This window comes from Macrobrachium rosenbergii, chromosome 40, assembly GCF_040412425.1.
Source record: "Macrobrachium rosenbergii isolate ZJJX-2024 chromosome 40, ASM4041242v1, whole genome shotgun sequence".
Classification (NCBI taxonomy): domain Eukaryota; kingdom Metazoa; phylum Arthropoda; class Malacostraca; order Decapoda; family Palaemonidae; genus Macrobrachium; species Macrobrachium rosenbergii.
Window position 1 is genome coordinate 27,986,768 of NC_089780.1, and position 24,815 is coordinate 28,011,582.

Below are 24,815 nucleotides of genomic sequence, written 5' to 3' on the forward strand. Positions count from 1 at the left end.
TCTCTCTCTCTCTCTCTCTCTCTCTCTCTCTCTCTCTCTCTCTCTCTCTCTCTCTCTCTCTCTCTCTCTCTCTCTCTTAAATGAGGGTAATTCAACTGCCATCTTGGCTTGGGCAAGTTTATACCCATAATTCAACTGCCATCTTGGCTTGGGCAAGTTTATACCCATAGAGGATGTCAGTTACAGAGAAACCAATAGGTAGCCAGAAATTCTTGATCATATGTTCTTTAATCGAAAAGGAACTCTCCATGGAATATTTTTTATAATGTTTGATGCATCGCTTGGTATCTTTGAGATTTATCACAAGCGATGATGGCATCCTGAGAGCCTTTGATGATATTTGTGCATGTTTTTTATGACCTTCCCAACACATTCCCTTGCATGATAACTTCTGCTTGTTCGTTCGTCTTAGATAAGCCAGCCTTGTGCTGGCACTGGGTCTTACTCTAGGGTAGCCCATAAACATAATTTCTGATTGAGGAAAATTAATACCACTGTGTCTCAGGTTTGTTGACATCAGCCGATAACGCAAATTCCGTAGCAATAATGGATGACGTAACTTTTGTCGCAAAAATGGAAGATTCATTACGTGAGGGTAGCACTTAAACGGAGTTGAATAAGAACACAATTGATGAAATAATAAGTTATTCAAGGGCACTGTAAAAAGATTATTGAAGAATAATAGACCTTGTTACAACTTTCCATTAATAATTCGTCGTTCGTATATTTATAAGGCTTAGTGAAACGCATAAAAAATAATCCTTTGAGACCTGTAAATCCCTCTGCAAGCTCTGTCTCCTAAAAACGTTCAAAATATTGTACAAAACTGCTGTCGTCGCCGCTAGAAACTATATCAGTCACCCTTTTGATTAATTCAATAGACCAAAGAACAAAATTAACAGTTTCACCATGTCTCGACAGCGGATTGGTAAGTTTTGAAAAGTAAGACATTATAACTCGGGTTTCTGTCTCGACCTCATTCCCACTCGTATATACAAAATATTAATTGTTCTTTGTTTACAAAAGTGCGAACTGAATCAGTATTATCATATCGCAGAATGGAACTGAAGGGATTGAATTTACCAGTAACAGAATCTCGGTAATCCTTTTAATATCAGTACTTTGCCGCTCCTGTACTTATTCAGCACTTGAGCTAGTCCTGCACAGTTGTTCCTCACCAACAGGACAGCTGTCTCAAATTTAATTACCTTTGTACACATGGAAATGGTTTATATCCCTCTAATCTTTGCTGTTATTTGTAAAACCGAGCCTTCTTTGATACCTTTTGTTCCATCGTTTCTAGCTTGCTGGAAAATTCCATTTGTTTTACATTCCAAAGTGAAAATTTGGAATTCATTAAATTGTCTATTTGTGATTGTATGTTCATATTTAATAGAAAATTCAACAAACAAACGTTTGGTATAGCAATGGGCAACGTTCTATCACCAGTTCTCTCCAATTTTTAATGAAGTGTTTTGACAAACATTCTTTTCCTAAGATTATTCAGGTCTGATGGTCTTGCAATATAGACATTTTGGTTATTTTACATAGATGTAAATAACCATTTTGGAAAAATTATATTCATGTTAGAAATGAAAAAAAAAAGTTGGTTGCTTGCCCCTTTTAGACATTATGAGATGCGAACGTTTCCAGTTTAAATTTAGTACGTACAGAAAAGAACAAATAATTTGTGTGCATCATATGCGGTACCTCATATAAATATAAAAAATCTCTGTATACTTTTCCATGCTTCTGTGAGTATTTCGTTTTGTCAGTCCTGAATTCTTGGAGAACGAACTACAGAACATTAGAAAAATAGGTTGGGCTTGTGTTATCCAGCTCATATTTTGGGTACTTGCTACAATAAAGCTACGAACACCCTTATGATAGAAGTGACAGGAAAGGAAGCCAGAATTGCCTATAAATACCCTTTGTTTTGCTTGATTTTATAGGGTTTGAGCTCATAAAATCATTGTTGAAAATATTCAGTGTAGATGTAATCTTTTCCTAAAATAAAACTGTAAAATCATGCTTTAAGAAACTGTCCTCTCCAGGGTAGTAACTTTGTTCACATCATAATCCCATGTATGGATTGTGATTCATTTTGTATGGGCCAGATAAGTGTGCAATTAAGTATCAGAGTAAATCAACAGAAACATTTTATTGAAAATGGTCTAAAGAAGAATTTTTTTACCTACGTAAAAAGTCATATACAATACTGTAGGACCATTGAAAAATCACATTGGACTGATGGATTCCATAGTGTTACAATAACAAGACATAAAAATATTGTTTCCGGAAATCTATTAGAATCTGCACTAATAAATAAAAAAAAAATACTGTAATATTTATTTAAACAAAGGACTATACACTCTGGATCCCATTCTCCACATGTTCGCAGGAGACCTAAGAGAGAAAATAAAGAATCTCACTAATCCTTGTATTGTGCTTTGCCTCTCTGTTTTATCCAGTCCCTGAGTTAATCCCACACAACTGCTCCTTACCTAAAGAGCAGCTACCAAAATGCATGACCTTTGTATGTATTAAAATGGTAATTTACCCCTCTAATCTTAGTTGTTATTCATAAAACGGTCTTCTTTGAAATCTTTTGTTCCACTGTGTATAGCTTGCTGGTGAGTAATGAGGTCAATTTCTTCCTCAGAGGAGTCATATGCCTGCTTGATTACCTAACAAAACCGGAATGAAAGGATGTTCCTTGATGGCCCCTTCCTTTGTTTCTTGTACAGTACTACTAAAACTCTTGTAATGTCTGGCCTGTGGGAGTTGGTCCTTTTCATATACTTTAGTACCTCAGTGTGTGAACTGTGCAAAGAAGCATTTCATTCGAGTTGCCATCAACGAAATCTAAGAGGGAAGGGATAAAAAACTCTCAAATCTCTCATCTGGAATAGATGGATCTTGAGTTTTCACCATGAATTCAGGCACAAAAAAAAAAAAAAAAAAACGAGAGATCCCACCCTTCTAAGTGCTGAACAAGATAGCACAGTCCATGTAACTCCCCCAAATTTCCCACTGAGGCCAAAGCCAAGAAAAAATAGTCTTGAGGGTGAGGTCTTTGTTGTAAACTAGCAACAGAGACTCAAACAGAAACTGAGAGGAGCTCGTTTTGATGGGGGTAAGTGAGGAAGCGTCCAATCTGCTGAACAGACACTCTGACCAAAAAGATAACCTTTCTGCGACACCAGTCACTGAAGATAGCCTGGTATATATATGCAGAGGAATGACAGATATCAGGACATCTCTCTTGCAGCCCTATGAGAAAAGCCTCTCTTTCACACAAGATATACTGCATAACCTCCATGCATGAAGGTGCAGGGAGTGAACTGCATAATGGTACTTGCAAATGTGTAGCTGACACTGGAAGGTTTGCTGGTGAATCTCTTGTCCACTTGACCGGAAGGGTCAGCAGATCAGAATATGACTCGGCCTGTGTCCAACAAAAAGCCACCAGAGTCATCCTGAGACTGGGGGTTATAAATGCTGTTGATCCTACAGAGAATGCTGAAAGAAGAAAAAGAGTATATGTCCAACATGTCCCATAAGTGTTGGAAAGTTTGCCTATCACTGCCCAAGGGTCTGGGACTGGGGAACAGAAGACAAGTTTTCTGCTCAACCTGATCACAAACTGATCAAGCATGGAAGACCACCATAGCTCAAATAGCCTCTATGCTACTGGAAGGTGAAGAAACCACACTGTCCTACCACCTGACCAAGAGAGCTGAGTTGATCCACCAGAATATTCCTCATGTCAGGAATGTATCTGGCTGATTACTCAATGGCATGGTGAACTGCCCAGTTGTGCATCTCTTGACTGATATTACTCATAGTTCTGTTCTTTCCACTTAGCCAGTGGCAAGACAGGCAACCCCCTACACGTGGCAGCTTAGGAAGGGGATCACTACTCTTAGAAACTCCCCCTTTTCTCCCGTCCTAGCCACAGCTGGGGGAGAAGGACAAAAGGGCTGGAAAGATTCCCCACCCTTCTTTAAGGAAGGTGGTTGAACACCCTGTCTGGGCTTCGGAGGAGCAAGGTTCTTCACAACCCCAAGCATCAAAGCCTTTGCTGCATTTGAAGCCTGAGTGCAGCTTCCTTTGCCCCCAAACTAGGTTTGAAGGCACTGCAAAGTTGATCAGAGAATCTTAGAAATCTGATCTCACCTTAACTACTATCTCTATGCTACTCTTCAGAAAAAGTAGCAACGAGCTAAGCACTGAGCTGTTCCTCAGCGAGGAGCTACTCTCATGGGAAACCTGCCAAGAGGCAGGCGAAGCACCATGTCTCTCCTTCCAAGAACAGAGTTCACCCATGCATAGGCACTCTGATGTGTGAGACAAGTAGAAGCCTTCCCTCCTGACACCAGCAACTTCCTGAAGATCGCCCTATTGTCCCAAAGCGAGATACCTGTCACAGCCAAATCTGTCAAGGTGTTCAACCATAGGCAGAGTCATGAGACAGTCTGATGAGATGCCATAGACATGGACTCCATGGCAGTCATCTTTCAAGCAGAGAAGGAAACATTTTCCTGATGGGGCCTTTCCTGGTGGAGGTTATTTGTCAGCTGATAAACTGATGAGTCCAGCTGCAAAGGAGTAGCCTCCACATACTGTACAATGCCTCCTCTGACATGTGAGCATCAGGGGGGAGTAGTTTGCTCGATCTGCTAGATGCCGAGGAACTATTGATCTGCAGATAAGGGTATTCACTTCATCCAAGACACTTTGAGCTAGCTGGGACCATCAGAGTTTGCCCTAAGAAAAGCTTGCAGATGAGACTGTCGGCAAGTGAGAAACCAAGGGTGCTTCCCCAAGACTGAATAAGTGCAATAATCTCCCAAAAATGCTACTCCCTGGGTTCTGGAGGAGTGTGACCATCAGGATATCCCTTGAGGTGCAAGCTACAGGCAAAGGGGATGACGTACCAGCCTTCTGCTCCCTTCATTGCTTTCGATGTCATGACGGACAGAGAAGCAGCACAGGATCCAGCTGAGTTGCTGTACGAACATCGTTCAACTCTAGACTCTGCCCTTCCACTACCCCTATACTCAGTATCCACCATACTAATCCACCATACTAGTGGACATTGTAGTAGAGCAAGCACTTGCACTGCCACTCCAATGTGGGCACACTGCGAACACAAAAGGTGGAAGAGATCAATTAAGACCTTTTCCTCAAGTGAGAGTGCTTGGTGTGTGCCCATTCCGGAAAACACGCACGAGCAGAGGGAAAAGACAGTGCACTTCCCCTGTATGCCCCCAAGGAGGCACAGAGTATACTCAATAGTTTGAGAGTGCAGGGTCTGAATACCTTACACACACACATACAGAATTAATCAGTTGTGCATGCCCTTCTGTGTGTGTCTCCAAGGTGGCACTTGGAGAGGGGTTGCCATGAGCAACCATGCACACCCAGTCCCAAGAGCAAGCATGTGAAGTGGAGCAGGAAATGTACACTCATCCAGTGTGAGCTCAGGTCACGACTGGACAAGGTGGGGGCAGAACTCTTGTCTAAGCAATCAGGTGCAGCACCACCTGCCCTTCCAGAAGTATGAAAATCGTGCACCAGTGACCATGAGCCCCACTCTCCCCTGAGAAGGAAGAGTGCATGCAAGAAGTCTGCCTGGATTTCTTAACAAGGCCTTAGAATTCCTTCTCTTCTTCCAGCGCTTCAGGACAAGGAGGACAAAGATGAACTTAATGACAAGGAAGAGAGAGACCGGGAAGAATGCCGAGAAAGCATTTCTCCCCTTTCCTCTCCCGAGTCTTGCCAGTCTTCAACACCTAAGGGAAGGTCAAGGCTGGAATACGAATTACCAACCAAATCTGCCACTGGACTACTTCAACAGGAGGAACCTCTTACAGTAGTTGCGAAGCGGGACAGCCGCAGACACTACAGAAGAAGGTGCTGGAGACAGCTCCTCCTCCTCCTCTGCCCGATTGTCAAGAAATGCTACTAAAGATGGACTATAAAGGATGTTATGCATAGGCCAGATCTTTTGCAGGTACTTCACAGACATCTTCTTAGTGCCTGGAACATCGAAATCAGATGAACCAGAAGGTGAGACAGCTGTTGATGATGCAGGACTACCAACAGTTACATTGTCTTCCAAGGACAGGTTGTGACTAGACTTCTCCGCTTGAGCGCTATCCCTTTGAGGAAGTTAGCACTACTAGTAGGCAGAAGGATAGGAATGGAAGGAGAAAGGAAATAACCACAGGGATTCAGGGGCATATTCCCCAGAAGAAGCCAGCCAACTGTTCTCATCCTTCTCCCCCCCTCTTACAAAACTTCTCCCATTGTGGGAAAGACCAACAAGCACACTCCTTACAGAGGGAAGATTGAGTACATGCCTTTCCCCTACAGAGAGCACAATACCAGCAGGGTCTACCGTTGCAGGAGACATGAGATGCCCATGAGGATGACCACACCCCATGCAACAGTGCTGGTCATGTTTTTTCTTCATTTCCAAACAAAAAACAAGAACAGGGTAAGCGAAAGAATCAGTAAAGAGAAAAATAAAGCAGCGAACTATTCAGCCAGCATTCAACAACTACAAAACAGAAAAGAGCAAGCACAGCACTTATACTCTTCTTGGCAGCCAAGGAAAAAGTGAGCTGTGATGTAAGGCAAGTGAGAGGTATTCCTGACTTACTTTCTCCATCTCCACAAGTTAATGCCTTGTTACCAGTTCAGTGACCACTCCAGCTCGTGCTGAAAGATACACCAGTATAAAAGGTGATGGTTTGTATGTATTTCTATAGGAACAAAAAACTTGTATGACAAGATAAAATTGAATACATTTCTGAAGGGCATTAAGTGCCAGTCATTAGCAATGATTAATTGAGTGGTGTTGTCAAAGAAACCCTTGCTACACAAAATTTCCATACTATCAAAAAATGTTACCCATAGCACTAAGAACATAAAAATAATATTTTCAATGTGTTATTACTGGAAACAGGATGGGATGCTTACTGAAACATAACCAGAGACCCCATGTATTCTTTTTAACACAATACATTGTAATGTATTTATTTGTGTTCATTATTCTGTTGCTAAATAAAATTTCTAAAAAAGTTTTTATTTTCTCATGTGGTCCATAGAGTGCAGATAAACATTTTCAGCATTCCATATATGTATACAGACATCACCCTGCATATGAACGAGTTACATTCCAGATGGCTGTTTGTATATTAAATTGTTCGTAAGTTGGTTATTGTACCCTTTATGCCTATTTAAGTACAGTATGATATAAAGTCAATATAGTACTGTATGTTTTTTCATCCTAAAACACAACACACTGTACATACAGTACTGCATATATACAGAATAGGCGCACAAAACAAAATTTGAACTTATGGGTGGCAAAGGGGTGAGCTCTGAACACAATTTTAATTTGTGATCCCATTTGTTTGTATCTCTGAATGTTCAGAAATAGGGTGGCGCCTGATTACTCACAAATTATGAATGAATTTTTAACATATAGTATTGGGCTGCAGAACTCTCCCAAGCTGCAGGCTTGGCTAAAGTATGAGGTCTATAAATCACAGGTATTCAACATTTTTACGACACTTGTGTCTAGTAAAACTCAATATTGTTTTTAAAGTTTTATTTTTGTTATAGAGTATAAACAAAAGAAAGTTTTTCATACATATCATGCCTTTTTAAATACTTTAACCTTAAAAAAGTTATATAAATTCACAGTACTGAACATACATAGCTTTCCATCACTTTGTCATGTGGTAATTTCCATAATTACTTAAAATTATGCTTTGTGAACACCTTTTAAAAGTAGTATATGAAATTGATTTACTGTCCTCTACAACCATTTCTGTGTCTTAGAAACTTTGTTTCACAACAAAGCCATTTTACAATTAGCCCAAATTTGTGGTCAGCAAATTACCTTGAAAATTCATTTCCCGCTCAAGAGAAAATAGCCAACTGGTCAGCTACACTGCACATAAGCCTAATGGATCATCTGGTTCCCCACTGTGAAGATCTTTGTCATGTCTAGCCTGCTGGTGAAGGTGAAAGGCATATGCCTTCTTAGACATTTTGGCTAATTACCAGTATTTTTTGTAAAATTATTTTCTTTAACCATGAAGACATTCATTCTTTTTCAATTTATTTCTTTCATTTGCTAGTATAAGTAAAGAGATTTAAATGAAAATTCCATGCAAAGTTTTTTATCAACAGTTGAGTGGAGCTTCACTGCATTTTTGGCATCATCCTGGACTGGTATTGAGAGGAAAGGAAGTAGACACTCCTCTACTTATGAACAAATTACATTCTGAACAGCTGTTCATAAGTTAATTTTGTTCATAAGTTCAACTTGGTATAAGCAAAGTCAATATGTACAGTACTACTGTATTTATGTTTTTTCATACTACAACCCAATGCTAGTACTGTTACTGTATTTTACAGAGTATTCTATTGATACAAATATATAAAACCTAACATTAAAAAAATTATGATAATAATACAATAAAGTAAACGTTTTCTTATCTTTGAAACTGATGCTGTAGGCTTGTCATAATGGATAATGAGAGGGGGAGGGCAGTGTGGAATTAATACAGGAGGTGGTGGGTCATCAACATCATCTTCATTTCCCTCAATTTCTTCGGGAAGGATTTCTTCATCACTTTAATCTTTATTTGGGGAGGAAGCAGTCACTGGAGGGGGAGGCTCTTGAGATTGAAGGCACTGGTTTAAAGAATGTCTGCGTAAGTCTGCATTGTTTTCTTTTCTCTTCATCATACAGTATATGATACAATAACACTGGAAAGCATCATTGACTGTTGTAGCTACTTTTGAGAATCTCTCAACATTTTGGTCCTGATTTTCAAAAATATTCAACACTTTTTCTAGAAGAGAAAATCCCTCAGCCATCAGTTTTGTTTCAAACTTCTTTAAGGGAACAAGTTGTCGTTGTTCATGTTCTGTTTTTGCATTTCTTCCAGTTCCTTCAAATCCTCATTTGTCAACTCTGAATGACTGTCAAACAGCTCTTAAAAGTCCTCTTCCCCTATGTCAAGCTGTAACTTTTCACTTATGTCAATGAGACTGTTAAGGATTTCCTTTTCCTCCTCTTCTTGATTAAACCCTCACAAGTCATTTACAAACTGTGGGCATAAGGCCTTCCATACTCCATTCATTTTGATGTCACTTAATTCATGCCATGCAGCATCATGTTCTTTACACAGTTGTAAATGTTGTAACCCTTCCAGAGGTCACGTAAGGTCACATATGGGTCATTTATGTCCTTTAATGCTTGACTATATGTATAGCCAGTGTAGTATTTTATAAAATTTGCTATTACTGTATGCCCTGATCCATTGGCTGAACGAGTGAAGTTGTGTTGGGGATAAATAAACAACTTGAACATCCAGATGGTAATCATCTAAGTACGGTGGGTGACCAGGGCATTATCCAAAATTAAGAGAATCTTAAAAGGAATGTATTCTCTCTGCAGTACGGCTTGACTTCAGGAATGAAGTAATGAAAAAAACCTGTCCTCAAATACAGCAAGAGTCACCCATGCTTTCTTACTGGACATCCAGATTACAGGTAGAGAACTTTTCATGATATTTTTCAGTGCCCGTGGATTCCCTGCACGATAGACAAGGAGGTTTTAACTTCATATCTCCCAAGCAACTGCCACCCAGCAGTAATGTTAGCCTATCCTTCGCCTCCTTAAATCCTGGCATCGTCTTCTCTTCACGGCTGATGTACGTTTTTTCCGGCATTTTTTTTCCAGAAAAGGCCTGTCTCGTCTATATTAAAAATTTGCTGAGGGATATAACCTTCCTTATCAATTATTTCTTTGACTGTCTTGGGGAATTTTTCGGCTGCTGTATTATTGGTGCTTGCTGATTCACTGCTTACAGACATATGATGCAAGTTGGGTTGTTTTTTGAAGCGATGAAACCATCCATGACTTGCAGCAAATTTTCCATCCTCAGCACTTTCTCCAGCCTTAGCCTTCAAGTCATCTAAAAGGCTTTTAGCTCTTCTTGAATGAGCATGAGGCTAGGTGGTACATAACTTTGTCTCTGGTGTTCCATCCAGATGCCCAAAAATTTTTCCATTTCTTCTGCTCCCCCCTCCCCTTACTTATAATTGTTGACTGCACTGGCACAGCACTTTTCACGTGTTCCATAATTTTCTCTTTGTTCTTCAAAATTGTGGCGATAGTCGAGCAATTTACATTATAATGGTGCGCTACATCAACCATTTTTTCACCACTTTCCAACTTCTATATTATTGCCACTTTAGTTTCCACTGAGATGGCCTGCTGCTTTTTAACACTACCACTTTCATCACTGGCCTTGCGCTTGCCATTAGCCATGATAGATAACGGATATGGTAAATGGGACAAATGAATCGCTGCACAGGAGATACAGTCTCAGCACTAGCGTAGGTACAAAGAATCTGGGATACTTAGTGACATCAGCTACAGCGCTGTTCGGCGTCGGTAGCAGCAGAGTAAAGGCAAGCCCTCACAACAAAATTTGCACTTGCGGGTCGTAGGCCGGAGTGCTCCGAACAAAAACTGAATTTGTGAGCACGGATGTTTGTGTCTCTGAAAGTTTGTAAGTTGTATTTTAAGTGCTATTTTTCCTAGCTGATTTGAGAGAACACTATATTTGTCAGTTGATACAGTGATATCCTGATCTGAAGTATTTTTGCATAGTGAACTCAACTCTATGGAACCCAACTCTAGGTAGCCTGGATCACACCACTGTACCCTTCACTTTCCTGCCTCTGTACATTACTCGACAGTCAGAGTGATGCATCATCTTCAAGGAACTAAGGACTACAGAAGGGTCACATCATTTAAGTCTTTCTTTTCTACATGACGTCAGAGAAATCAGTAACTGGAATATAATTTCTCCTAATGTCAAACAGTTATCTTCAAGTATATAAGGTGGCCGTATAGAGGCATCAAACATTTGTAAACTCTTCTTGAGAATGACACAAATGACCTGGATATTTTTATTGGGACCTGTTATAGCACTGAGACAAGTTAATGTCAATTGAAAATTAATGTAATTTTGATACCATTAACTGAGTCCTCTCATCTTCATCCTTCAGTAAGTACAGCCCTCTTTTAAGTTTCTCCTAAGAGTACCTATGGGCTTGCAATTTTAACTTCTAGTTTTGATGTTACTGTAAGGGTTTCAGCCTTATAGAAACAATGCTGTTTTCCTTCAGAGCCATAAGCCTAGAAGCTTTCAAAAAGATGTTTTATTCAAGTCAGCCAATTCATGGGATTTTAGCAGTTCATTCCCTCTCCAAAGATGCTCTTCGGGTTCTTAATAAGTAAAGGGTTTGTTAACCCTTAAACGCCGACTGGACGTATCGTAAGTTGACTAAAATTGTCTGTCGGGTGACAAGCGGACATGCCATACGTCGACTACAAAAAATTTCAACCTTCGGTCAACTTTGACTCGACCAAAATGGTCGAAAAATGCAATTGTAAGCTAAAACTCTTACATTTTCTAGTAATATTCAATCATTTACCTTCATTTTGCAACAAATTGGAAGTCTCTAGCACAATATTTCGATTTATGGTGAATTTTTGAAAAAAAATTTTTCCTTACGTCCGTGGGGTAACTCAGCCGAAAATTTCAGAAATTCTTTCGTCATTTTGTCGTAATTTTTGCACCGTTTTGTATTAGCCTTTACATAAAGTTTTATATATGAAAACGTGTGCAATTTCATGTAAAATACAACAAAAAACAACCCATGGTTGTCGCTTTTATCAGTTTTGAAATATTTTCATATAAATCACAATAAGTGCCAAAATTTCAACCTTCGGTCAACTTTGACTTGAATGAACTGGTCGAAAAACACAATTGTAAGCTAAAACTCTTACATTCTAGTAATATTCAATCATTTACCTTCATTTTGCAACAAATTGGAAGTCTCTAGCACAATATTTCGATTTATGGTGAATTTTTAAAAACAATTTTTCCTTACGTCCGCGTATGTAACTCGCCGAACATCTCAGAAATTCTTTTGTCACTTTGTCGTAATGTTTGCACCATTTTATATTAGTCATTACATAAAGTTTTATATATGAAAATGTGCGCAATTTCATGTAGAATACAACAAAAAATAATTCATGGTTGTAGCTTCTGTCAGTTTTGAAATATTTTCATATAAATCACGACGTGCCAAAATTTCAACCTTCGGTCAACTTAAACTCGACCAAAATGGTTGAGAAACAAAATTGTAAGCTAAAACTCTTACATTCTAGTAATATTCAATCATTTACCTTCATTTTGCAACAAATTGGAGGTCTCTAACACAATACAGGCGGTCCCCGGTTTACGACGGGGGTTCTGTTCTTGCGCCGCGTCGTAACCCGAAAATCGTCATAAGCCGGAAAATCGTCGAAAATCATCAAAAATCATAAGAAAACCTTACTTTTAATGCTCTGGATGCATTGAAAACGATGTAAACTGCATTATTATTGAGTTTTACATCAAAAAAACCTTCAAATTATGATTATTCTAACGTTTTGGAGCCATATTTCTTCCGTCAGATCGGCATACGACGTGTCGTAACCCCGGAACATGCGTCGTAAGCCAGGAAATAATTTCTGATGAATATATTTGAAAAGCGTCGTAACCTCGGAACGTCGTAAGCCGGAACCGTCGTAAACCGGGGACTGCCTGTATTTTGATTTATGGTGAATTTTTGAAAAAAACTCTTTCCTTACGTCCGCGCGCGGTAACTCGGCCTAACATCTCAGAAATTCTTTCGTCACTTTGTCGTAATGTTTGCACCGTTTTATATTAGTCGTTATATAAAGTTTTATATATGAAAATGTGTGCAATTTCATGTAGAATACAACAAAAAATAACTTATGGTTGTAGCTTCTATCAGTTTTGAAATATTTTCATATAAATCACGATGTGCCAAAATTTCAACCTTCGGTCAACTTTGACTCGACCGAAATGGGTGAAAACTGCAATTGTAAGCTAAAACTCTTACATTCTAGTAATATTCAATCATTTGCCTTCATTTTGCAACAAATTGGAAGTCTCTAGCACAATATTTCGATTTATGGTGAACTTTTGAAAAACAATTTTTCCTTACGTCTCGCGCGCGGTAACTCGGCCGAACATCTCAGAAATTCTTTTGTCACTTTGTCGTAATGTTTGCACCATTTTATATTAGTCGTTACATAAAGTTTTATATATGAAAATGTGCGCAATTTCATGTAGAATACAGCAAAAATAACTCATGGTTGTAGCTTTTATCAGTTTTGAAATATTTTCATATAAATCACGATAAATAGAAAAAATTCGACCTTCGGTCAACTTTAACTCGACCGAAATGGTCGAAAACTGCAATTGTAAGCTAAAACACTTACAGTCTATTAATATTCAATCAATTACCTTCATTTTGCAAGAAACAGAAAGTCTCTAGCACAATATTTCGATTTATGGTGAATTTTTGAAAAAAACTTTTTTTTACGACCGCCCGTTACAAATTCATGCATCATTTTGTGATATTATTTTCTCTGTGTTGCTTTGATCGTTTTACAATTTGTTATATACCAAAATCATCGCAATTTTGTGTACAATACAAAGAAAAAAAAATTACTCATTAGCTTTGACCGTTTTGCTCACAGCGCGATCTGTATACAATTATATGTGAAATTTTTTTTTGCGGTCATATATTTCAATATTTATATATGATAATGATATTTTTTTCATTTCTGATGGTTGCATACTAAACTTCAGGCAATGTCAAAAAAGGAGCCAAAAATGAACTCTTAATCTTAAAAACTAAGCGTGCTGTGATTTTTTGAAAAAAACTTTTTCCGCTTCGGCGCTAACTCTCGAACGCCGCCGGCATACGGCAGACACTTTCGGAAATAGAGGCTCAGCGTTTAAGGGTTAAGAAATAATAAAGAAAAAGGGTTTGTTACAAAATACATGTAATTTTTAAAAATCCAGTATTGCAGTTTTGTGCCGACTACACTAAAAAATAAGGCATTTATAGTAAACCCCCGTTTTCGTGGTCTCACGATTTGCAGACTCGCCTATTTCCGGATTTCTCTGTGGAATGTATATACACATTATTCGCGGAAAATTCTCGGAAAATTACTGTATTTTCATATTTTCATGACTAAATGCACTTTTTGTGATAAAACTATTAAAACACTCAGGTATAAGCATTTTTAGAGGGTTTTTTGTGTTTGAACTATCAAAATAGGCAGTTCTAAGCGTTTTTAGAGGGGTTTTAAGTATTCACGGATTTTAGCTATTCGCGGGGGGTGGTGGGGGATTGTGGTACACATCCCTCGCGAATAAAGTGGGTTTACTGTATATGCTAAGAACCTCAGGATCTGTGAAACACATGTGTGATGTGGCTGACCAGTCAGTAACTTTCTTTGGTTCAGGAATAAAATGACTTTAGAAATCTGCTGACCACAATTTTGGGCTAATTTTAAATAATGGGTTTTTATTAAAAAATTAATTTCACTTTTAAAAAACTAAATTTTTGAAGGATAGGTTTTGCATGCATAAATTTCACTAATTTAAAGATATATTCTATTTGAAAATGTTCCTTCTTAATGAATGCCAAGGAATGCAACTTTCATCTCTCAGTTCACTTGTACTCTTAAAATATCCTCTTCCACATAAATTGAATCTGAATAGTTTCTTATAACTGAAGTATCTTGATGCTTCAGAAGATCCTTTTTCACACAAACAGGAAAAGCTTTCATCCTGTGTGAAGTGTCAAGTGAGTTTTGAGACTGCGTCTCTGACAAAATGCCTTTTCACAATAACTACAGACAAAAGGTTTCTCCCCCGTGTGAATTCTCATATGACTTTTAAGACTACTTTTCTGAGAAAATCCTCTTCCACACTCAGAGCAAATGAATGGCTTCTCTCCAGTGTGAATTCGCATGTGACTTTTGAGACTGCTCATCTGAGAAAATACTCTTCTGCATTCTGGGCAAGTGTACGGCTTCTCACCTGAGTGAATTTTCATGTGTCTTCTCAGCAATCCTCTCATAGGAAATCCTTTTCCACACTCAGAGCAAGCAAATGGGTGCTCACCATTGTGAATCCTCATGTGACATGTCAGATTAATTTTCCGAGAATACGATTTCTCGCACACACTGCAGCTGAAAGGCTTCTCCCCCGTGTGAATTCTCATGTGCCTCCTGAGCATACCTCTCACAGCAAATCCTCTTCCACACTCTGTGCAAGTAAATGGCTTCACTCCTGTGTGAATTCTCATATGCTTCCTGAGATTGCTTGTCAAAGAAAACCCTCTCCCACACTCAGAGCAGAGAAAAGGCTTCTCTCTAGTGTGAATCTTCATATGATCTGTGAGATTACATTTGCGAGAAAATTCCTTCCCACAGTCACTGCAACTGAAGGGCTTATCTGCAGTGTGCATCTTCATATGTTCTGTAAGCCTACTTTTCCATGAAAATACTTTTCCGCACTCACTGCAAGCGAAGGATTTATCTGAGTGGGCTTTCATGTGCATCTTGAGATTATTTGCATTAGTAAATTCTCTTCCACATTCAAGACATGCAAATGGCTTCTCTCCCTTATGAGTCAGCAAATGAGAGTCAAGATGCCATTCCTTATCAAATTGTTTTCCACAAATATTGCATGCAAAAGGCTTCTCTCTAATATGAACTTCCATGTGACTTTCAAGATGGCTTTCCTCAACCTCCTTCTGTGAGCATTTGTTTCCGCTTACACGAGATGAACATTTTTTCTTTTTAGTGTGAATTTTCTGGTGGCTTTCAAGACTTCCTTTGTGTTTCTCAGTGGACTCAAAAGGTATTGTACAATTATCTTGGGTAGAAGTCCATAAATCTGCAGTTTCATCTTCATTGACTTCCTCTTCAGAACTTTGCTCTTCGTCCTCACTCTCTTTTAATTCAGCTGTGCATAAATATTCCACACCTTCTTCATAAATTCCTGGCTCTACCTTGACTTTGAAGGTTGGATCCATATGCACACTTTCATATATTCCAGGTTCTGCCTTGACTTTCAAGGATAGATCCACACTTACTGACTCATCTATCCCTGGCTCTGTCTTGATTTTCATTGATGGGTCCAAAGACAAAGAGCTGCAATTATTTGTTGCACCACAAGCAGGCAAATCTTTGTTTTCATGATTGATGGAAGAAAGATCTTGGCTTTCATGACTGTTAGGGGAAAGTGAGAATGGGTCTTCCATTTCCACTTTAATAGGAAATTTAGGGGTATGTTCTGAATTCATTTCACTTCCTGTTCTTAAATATGTGTACTGTAGTCTTTGTTGATAATTTGACAACACTATTAGATCAGTATCAAACTGCACTTCAAATCCTCAAATAATACACTTGAAAAAGAAATATCATAAATCATGTTTTTCCTAAACATTACCAAATTCTAAATCAGATGGTGTTCCCTTAACATCTTAATTCCACATGAAATACTTTTACTACAAAGGAATGACTATTTTTCAGCTCTTTTTTTAGCAAATACCATAATTAAACACAGAATGCAATCACATTGTCATATAACTAACAAAAGCTGTGGTAATTCACAAGCATGATTTTCCACAGAAGTGAATGGCAAGAAAAAATAAAAGCTACAAGTTTATTTAATACTTTTGTGGAAAACTTCCTTGAAAGGAAAACTTTGGACTATGCTTTTGAAAAAATATCTAGAGGACATATGTGACCTAGTCAATGGTACCATAAATCTAAAATGAACAAATGAATTTCATTTAGGTTATAGTGCAATGGCAATATCACTTATGGCCATGGCAGTTGAGCTGGTAAAGATAATTTACATTTTTTGAGAAACTGAATATTAGATGAATTTCAGTACCCTTGATTCCAGAGTTTGATGATTAATTTCTTGACGGGGAAACTCTGAAAATAGAGAAGACAATTCACAATTAGATAGTATACTGCAACTGAAACTAACCTATGTACAAAAAAACTGAATCACAATAAAATCCTTAAATTAAAAATTTTTCCAAGGATACCTTGGGTTGATTTCCATCTCTTCACTACAGCTGTAACATAAGATTAAATGACCATCAAATATTAACAGTGTCATGATTATAATTCAAGCAGATGTTACATCACACCAAATATCACAACATCCTTGAAGAGTAAATATACTACCATCCTTTTCCAGGACTTCAGTGATCTGACATTAAAATTATGTTGAATTGAAACCAGTTTTGTGTCATAACTACAAAAATTTTATTTTCATGATAAAATCAGGTTTCATATATACCTACCAAGTTATTACATAGCTATAGTTTCAACTCACACAGCAGTCATTATTTAAAAAATCGCTGTAACACTTTGATAGTTCAGTGTAGGTGACAAGCCCTGCCCACTAACGAAGCGACTTGGCAGAAAACCTCATTCTGTTTGTGCCTTATGTCCATGAGAGGGGAGGAGGGCAGGCTCTGATTCTGTACAGCAATTACTTGGTAAGTATACATGAAACTTAATTGGGGGGCAGGCTCCAGTTCTGTAATTGGTAAGTATACATGAAACAATTTTATCATGAAAATAACATTTTCAAATAAGTAACTTACCAAGTAATTACATAGCTGAATCCCACATTGATAGGAGGTGGGACACATGGACATACTCTACTTCAAGACATTAAGTAATAGTAATGAATTTAAAATAAAAAAGTTTGCTAGCATTGAAACAATGCTCGTCGTTTCCTTACCTGGTAAGAGGGCTACTGCCGGTGAATCTGTCTCTGGTTGGTGCCCATCTTAACCTGTAGTGGCATGGAGACTCAGCTGTGGGTTGCCTCTACTTATGCGGGAGCTCTGTATGGCAGCAGAGGATAGGCCCGATTGCTGGCAAAGGATACACAAATGCCCTTGCCCTGGGTGCAATACCAATATAAAAAACAACCAGACAATGCTTTCACCTACACTGACAAAACCACAACCCATCCACTGAGACTGGTGGGTACTCCAGGTACATTGTACTCCCTGGCTCCCAAAAATTTGACATCTTACTTCAAGGCAAAGAGATAGTAGGGGAAAAAGAGATTCCTATGCTTCCTCCCCCAATACCATGCCAGCTACTGAAAATGACCCCAAGGTACTACAATTTTCAAACACTGTTCAACTTCTTTCAAATAGTGAGACGCGAAGATCAGTTCGCACTTCGAGTAGGCCAACTGCAGAATGGAAGTGAAGGACATAAGGGCCTGAAAGCTAATAAGGTAGAGACTGCCCTGATTTTATGAGCTAGCTTGCATTTTAAAAGTAGGCAAAATGTCCTCCTGAATTTGACATTGTGCCTCAGAAATTAAGTCTTTGATGAAGGACGACAATGCTTTCTTTGCTGGATGGTCCTCTGATCTTCTCGGACCTGTAATAACTTAAAGCCCTAGCAAGACAAAGAACTCTCTCTTCTTCTTCAGAGAAAGAATGGGGGACCAGGGCTTGGAAGGTCCTCGTTCTTGGCAAAAATCCAATGGTAAAGTAGCAAACTGCACCTCCTTGTGAAAAAACCTACCCTTTATTAATAGCTTGGAACTCGCTAATATGTTAGCAGTAGCCAAGGCCACAAGGAAAAGAGTCTTTCAAGTAAGATTTCTCCGAGAAGAGGAACTAAGGGGTTCAACAGAGGGACCTGTCAGTCACTTCAACACTACATCCATTAAGATCTGGGATTGACGTAAAATTTAGAACCTGTGTTTAAACACTGAGCTAAAACAGCTCGTTACCCCTTAACGGTGGAGGACGAGAGATTCCTAAATCTCCTCGGGTAAGAAGGAAATCCGCAATTTGGGTCACAGGCATCTCATAAGAAGAGATGTTGAGTCTGAGACACCAGGTTCAGAAAATTGCCCCTTAGCCTGGAAGACGCGGCTGGGAAATTGATGCTTGCACCTCGCAATAGCCTCTGCAGCACATCTTGAAAACCTTTATACTCTGACAAGCTTCCAGACAGTCTGAAGCCTGTCAGGACAAGAGCAGTCAACCCTTTGGTATCTCTTAAGGGCAAGAGCAGACAACCCTTTGGTATCTCTTAAAGTGAGGCTGTCTGAGCAGACAGTTTTTTGGGGAAGGAGTCTCGGAAAGTGCACCCACAACTGTAGCGGGTCCTGGAACCATTCTTTCATGGGCTACAACAGGGCTATGAGAGTTATTGTAACATTGCGATGAGCCCAAGACTTGTTCAGCGCTTCCCTGATCATGTTGAAGGGCGGAAAGGCGTAGAGGACCAAGTAGGACCAATCAAGCAGGATGCCATCTGTTGCCCATGCTAGAGGGTCTGGGGCTGGAGAACAAAAGAGAGGAAGGCGATCATTCTTTGAGGTGGCAAACAGGTCCAATGTCAGCTTGCCCCATAGTTTTTGCAGATTCCAACAGACCAGGGGATCCAAGGTCCACTCAGTGGGAAGGACCTGCTTTTGACAGCTCAGTTTGTCCACCAGAATATTTAGTTTTCCTTGAATAAATCGAGTGACTAGACTCACTTGATTTTGATGTGTCCACAGTAGAAGGTCTCTAATTGTCTGGTAGAGAGAAAATAAGTGAGTGCCACCTCACTTTTGTATGTTAGGGCTGTGATATTGTCTGAATGGACTACCACAGTCCTGTTGTGAGCTAGGGTTGAGAAGCACTAAAGCCCTAAGTGAATTGCTTCCAGCTCTGATGCTGAGGTGAAGGTTCTGTTCTTCTGGTGACCACATCCCAGAAGCTTCCCAGTTCCCCGAGAGGACTCCCCAAGAGGACTCCCCAACCTAGAATCGAGGAGTTTGAATAGAAGTCTGGGTCTGGGCTCAGAAGATGAAGGGCTTTCCTTCTGAAAGTCTACGTTCAGACCGCCACCATTGCCGGTCCGACTTGAACTCTGGGTTTATGGGAAATGTGTAGGTGTCCATCTGTGTTTCCCTGTCCCAGTTGGCCTTGAGGTAGAATTGCCAAACTCTCATGGGAAGTTTGCCTAACTTGACAAACGTCTTGATGGACAACAGAGTCCCATTAGGCTCATTCACTGATGGGCCAAGCAAGACGAAAGGGCTAGAAACTTGTGGACTGTCTGAAAGCAGCTGGTGATTCGCTTGGCAGACAGAAAAGCCCGAATAGTCCGAGAGTTGAGGCTCATCCCCACATAGAGGAACTCTTGCGACAGGGCCAACTGGGACTTCTGAAGGTAGATGATAATTCCCAATCCTGAGAGATGAGATGTTCAAGTCCTCTGTGCACTTTTCCCTCGAAGGGGATCGAAGAGGCAAGTCATCCAGATATAGACTGACGTTTATGCCTACAAAAAGAAGTTATCTGTTAGAAAAGCGAGGACTCGAGTGGACACTTGAGGTGCCATAGAGAGGCTGAAGCAAAGAGCACAAAACTGGAAGATTTAGCTGGTACCAGGCACTCAGGTGGTGCCGGGCACTTGGGTGGCGCTAGACAATCCAAGAGGAGACAGGAGTTTAGACTCTGACGTGGGGTGCCTGAGAGAGAGTGTCCTGGAGGACAAACCTTAGATACTTCTTGGAGTGGGGATGGATGGGGAAGTGGAAGTATGCGTCCTGCATAACCAAGGTTACCATCCAATTGCCCTGGTGAATGGATGAAAGAACTGACTGGTTCGTCTCCATCTTGAACTTCTGGATGAAGAGATTGAGGGCACTTATGTTGATGACTGGTCTCCAAACCCCAATGATTTGGGGACCACAAATAGAAGGAAGTAGAAGCCTTCTGAGCTGGTGTCCCTGACTTCTTCTATGGCTCTTTTGAAGGAGAGAGGAGACTTCCTCCAAAAGGGCTGAATGTTTTTCCGAGCCTCTTGAGAAGGACATCAAAACGATGGGAGAAGGGACTAAAGGGGGCTCTCCATAAACAGCATAGAGCAGTCCCCCCTCAGAACTTAACAATCCACTGTTCTGTCCCTCTGATACTCCACTTCTCCCAAAACTCAAGAAGACTGGCTTCTACTTGTGCACGGACTTCTTCCTCATTTCTAGTCAAGGACTTGAGCTCCTCTTGATGGAACTGGCTGAAAAGCGGAAAATTGAGCAGGTCCTAGGCTGGACTTGGGCGTACTCCCATGAAAAGGATGTAGCTGGAGAGGAGAGACCATCTTAGAAACAAACGTGGACAAATCCTTGGGGAGTTTGGAAGAATGCGCCAGAAGTTGACTTCTATTGGAGGTTCAACATAATTTTCACTGATGAAAACACTGAGTGTTGAGAAGCTTCCCTGGTGGTATAGGAAAGAAAATCCTACAGATTAAGTGCGAGGGAGGAAAGATGAAGGTTACCTTACCTTGCTCCCTCTTAGCAGACAACCAAACTTCAATCTCCTTCAGTGCCTTCCTAGGAGATGAGGAAAGCACCATTGTGGGGAGCCTAAGTCTGTCATCTGGGTGGCTCCTCATCAGGAAGGCGAGCAAGGGCTAGCTAGAGCCAAAAAAGGGTAGGAGAGCTTGCCCGCAAATATTGAAGGAGAGCTGCATAAGCTAGGAGACCCATGGTCAGAAATGGGAGCTTGGTGCTCCGAGCAGGAAATTGATACCGAAGAGTTGGTACTGGGCGCTGGGAGCGCGCCTGGAGCTTGGGAGCTGGTGCCAGGCACTTGGGAGCGGGCGCTGGGCACTTGGGAGCTCAGAAACTGGTGGCAGGTGCTCGTGAGGAGATGGGCACGTGAACAAAGACAACAGGCACCTGAGAGAGATCATTGGGCGCTTGGGAGCCAAATACTGCACTGGCACCCAACAGAAGTACGCTCAGGAGAAAAATGCTCTGGCTGTCCCATGCGCTGCAGGAAGGTTGAGGACTGTGCCCAACTCCCTAAACTGCTAATCAGGCAGAGGAGAAGAGCTGTCAGTATCGCCTGCGTGCCTCTTCAATGGACAAGACAGATCTAGAAAGCGCTTGCGGCGTTTCCAAGTCTGGGCTGGAGCCTAGAGAGTCAGATGACAACTGGTGCACATCCAAGGCGCCTTTCCAGCAGCTGTCAGTTGAAACTTAGGATATATGTACAACATGTTTGACTGAGGGGGCAGCAACCCATGGGCAAACCCCACTGGCCTCCCTTGGACTTCAGCATGTCTTCTCGCAGGTTCAGGGGAGCAGGATAGAGACCTTCGTCTAGGAGAACTGGCGGGATGAAAAGCCACCTCCTCCATTTGCATAACACTTTCTCCTGTCAGGACACCTTTCCAGTGGCTGTCTGCCGATACCTGGGAACACGCAACAGGTTCGACTAAGGAGCAGCTACCTGTGGGCTAACCCCATCGGCCTCCATTGGACTTTCGGTGTGTCTTCTCCCAGGTTTAGGGGAGTATGACATTGTCCTTGGTCTAGGAGAACCGAAGAGACTAGTAGCCACCTCCTCCACTTCACTGTATTCACTACTGGGTTAAAATCTTGTTAAACCTAGACTCAAGACTGGCAGTGGCAAGGGTTGGAAGCAAGGGAGCCAGGCACAGTACGTGGATTAAAAGTAGGAGCGGTAGTAGCAGGAGATAAAGCAGGAACGGGGGAAGAAGGAGTAGTAGGGTTATCTTCTAACCTAGGCTTAGCTAAGAAAAGAAAGTTTCTCGGCGCTAGAGGCCACATTATCCTTCCTATTACTAACTTTTCAAGGTGAGATTTAAGTACCTTCCACTTAAGCTAACTTGGCACTGGGCGCTTGAGAGCGGGCACTCGGGAGCTCAGGCAGTCATTACAGTCAGCACCAGTTCCTCCTTACTACATTATTGTACCCTACACTTACTGCAAAAAATATGTCTCCCTACTACAAGGGTCATATGAAGACAGATCAATCTGTTTTGCAACCTTCGCTACAGTAGCGAAAACTAGATGAATTTGAATCAGACAGAATAACAACAAAAACTGGAAAACTGATCCTGAAAGCTAACAAAGCTTGAAGGCTACTCAAAATAAGCGATAATACTTCACTAAAATCCAGCCATACAGGCAAAATTCAGTAAACAAAAGCTGCTGCAAACCCCCGATGTCACTCAAGAGCTGGGAGAAAAAGAATGAAGTTTTCTACTAAGTTGTTTCCAGTACTCCTGTTAGTGGGCAGGGCTTGTCACCTATACTAAACTATCGAAGTGCTACCGCGATTTTTTAAACAAATGCTGCCACGCTAGTTGAAACTATAGTTATGTAATTACTTGTTATCCTACAGATGGAGTTATTCCTAAAGGAGGTGTTAAATCTTTTCCAAGCTGAATATTCATGATGTTCAGAAGTCACACTTGTAATCAACACTGGCACGCTGTGTCTAAATGGCATTTCCAAATACAGTAGTAAGTTTGAAGGGATATTGCTAGCAAAATGGCACATACAGTATGTTGGTGTAAAAGATTGCTCCCTCAGTTTCTATTCAAAATGTGAGTATTGAGTTAGTTCCTCGCTGGGTGAGCAGGTTCCGTTCTCAGCTGCCACTCTGTTGGTCGCGAGTTCGAATCTCCGACCGGCCAGCAAAGAACAAGAGGAATTTGTTTCTGGTGAAAGAAATTCATTTCTCACTATAATGTGGTTCGGATTCCACAATAAGCTGTAGGTCCCGTTGCTAGGTAACCAATTGGTTCTTAGCCACGTAAAAGTAAATCTAATCCTTCAGGCCAGCCCTAGGAGAGCTGTTAATCAGCTCAGTGGTCTGGTTAAACTAAGATATACAGCAGTGAGTATTGAGTTACATTTGTTGTATTGCATGACCCAAAGTCTGGCACTTACTGCCCCAATAGCATAATGATAATAGCAAAATACCATCAGTTAACTATGATAAGCATCACACATGCCCATCTGGTACCGTAATTATATATGTACTGGTTACCAACCAGAATAAACAAAACACAATATGACCAACTCATCTGACCGTTGCTGAATGTTTACTGTTTGTCCTCTTGCTCAAGTACCTTTGGTATGATGATAGCTTCCCTTGCTTGCTGTTATTTTAAGATATATTACAAAGTTTTATACAACTACTCCTCATTTCCAGATATTCTACTTTTAAGACATTTTGCACTTGCAACAATAAAAGAAAATGTACTACCTGATATGTTGTGCATTTATGACATACATATGGCAGCAACAGCAACAAATATGTTATTTTCATAATAAAATTAAGTTTCATATATACTTACCAAGCAATTACTTAGCTATAGGTTTTCTAAACACGGCAGCCTAAATTCCAAAACCATGGTAGCACTTCTATTGTTTTTGTGTAGGTGACAAGCCCTGCCCACTTTCAGGGAACAATAGGGCCAACATAGCAGAGAGCTTCAATTCGTTTGTGCCCTGATGTCCATGCGAGGGGAGGAGGGAGGGCTCTGACTCTGTAATTACTTGGTAAGTATATATGAAACTTAATTTTATCATGAAAATACCATTTTCATAAGTAATTTGATGAATCCACACTGATAGGAGGCAGGATACATGGACATATTCTGCTCCAAAACATTGAGTAATGGCAACGACTTTGAAATAGAAAAGTTGCTAGCATTAATACATTGCTTGTTGTTTCCTTACCTGGTAGGAGAGCTACTGCAGGTAGATACTGCCTCTGGTTGGTGCTCATCTTAACCTGTAGTGGCATGGTGGTATGGCTATGGGTCGCCCCTACTTAGGTGGCAACTTAGCAGCGAAAGATATTGCCAATGGCTAGCAGAGCTTACAAAAAGATGCCCTTGCCCTGGGCATAGTACCAGAATAAAAACAACCAGACAACGTTGTCACCTACACTGTAATAAAAAAAACCACACCCCAACCACTAAAAAACTGGTAGGTACTACAGGTACAATGTACTTCAGG

General features: G+C 40.4%; 1 protein-coding gene and 1 long non-coding RNA gene across 3 annotated transcripts in view; one reads left to right on the forward strand and one right to left on the reverse strand.

Annotated features, from left to right (window-relative positions):
• Positions 1 to 24,815, forward strand: part of LOC136826296 (uncharacterized) — a 236,496-nt gene that overhangs the window by 55,897 nt on the left and 155,784 nt on the right. The gene's annotated exons all lie outside the window — the stretch shown is intronic.
• Positions 13,163 to 24,815, reverse strand: part of LOC136826293 (gastrula zinc finger protein XlCGF57.1-like) — a 29,938-nt gene continuing 18,285 nt past the window's right edge. The window contains exon 2 of the mRNA XM_067083520.1: positions 13,163 to 16,924. Within this exon, the coding sequence (XP_066939621.1) occupies positions 14,758 to 16,284 (1,527 nt within the window). The 5' untranslated portion in view covers positions 16,285 to 16,924 and the 3' untranslated portion in view covers positions 13,163 to 14,757. The remainder of the gene's footprint in view (positions 16,925 to 24,815) is intronic.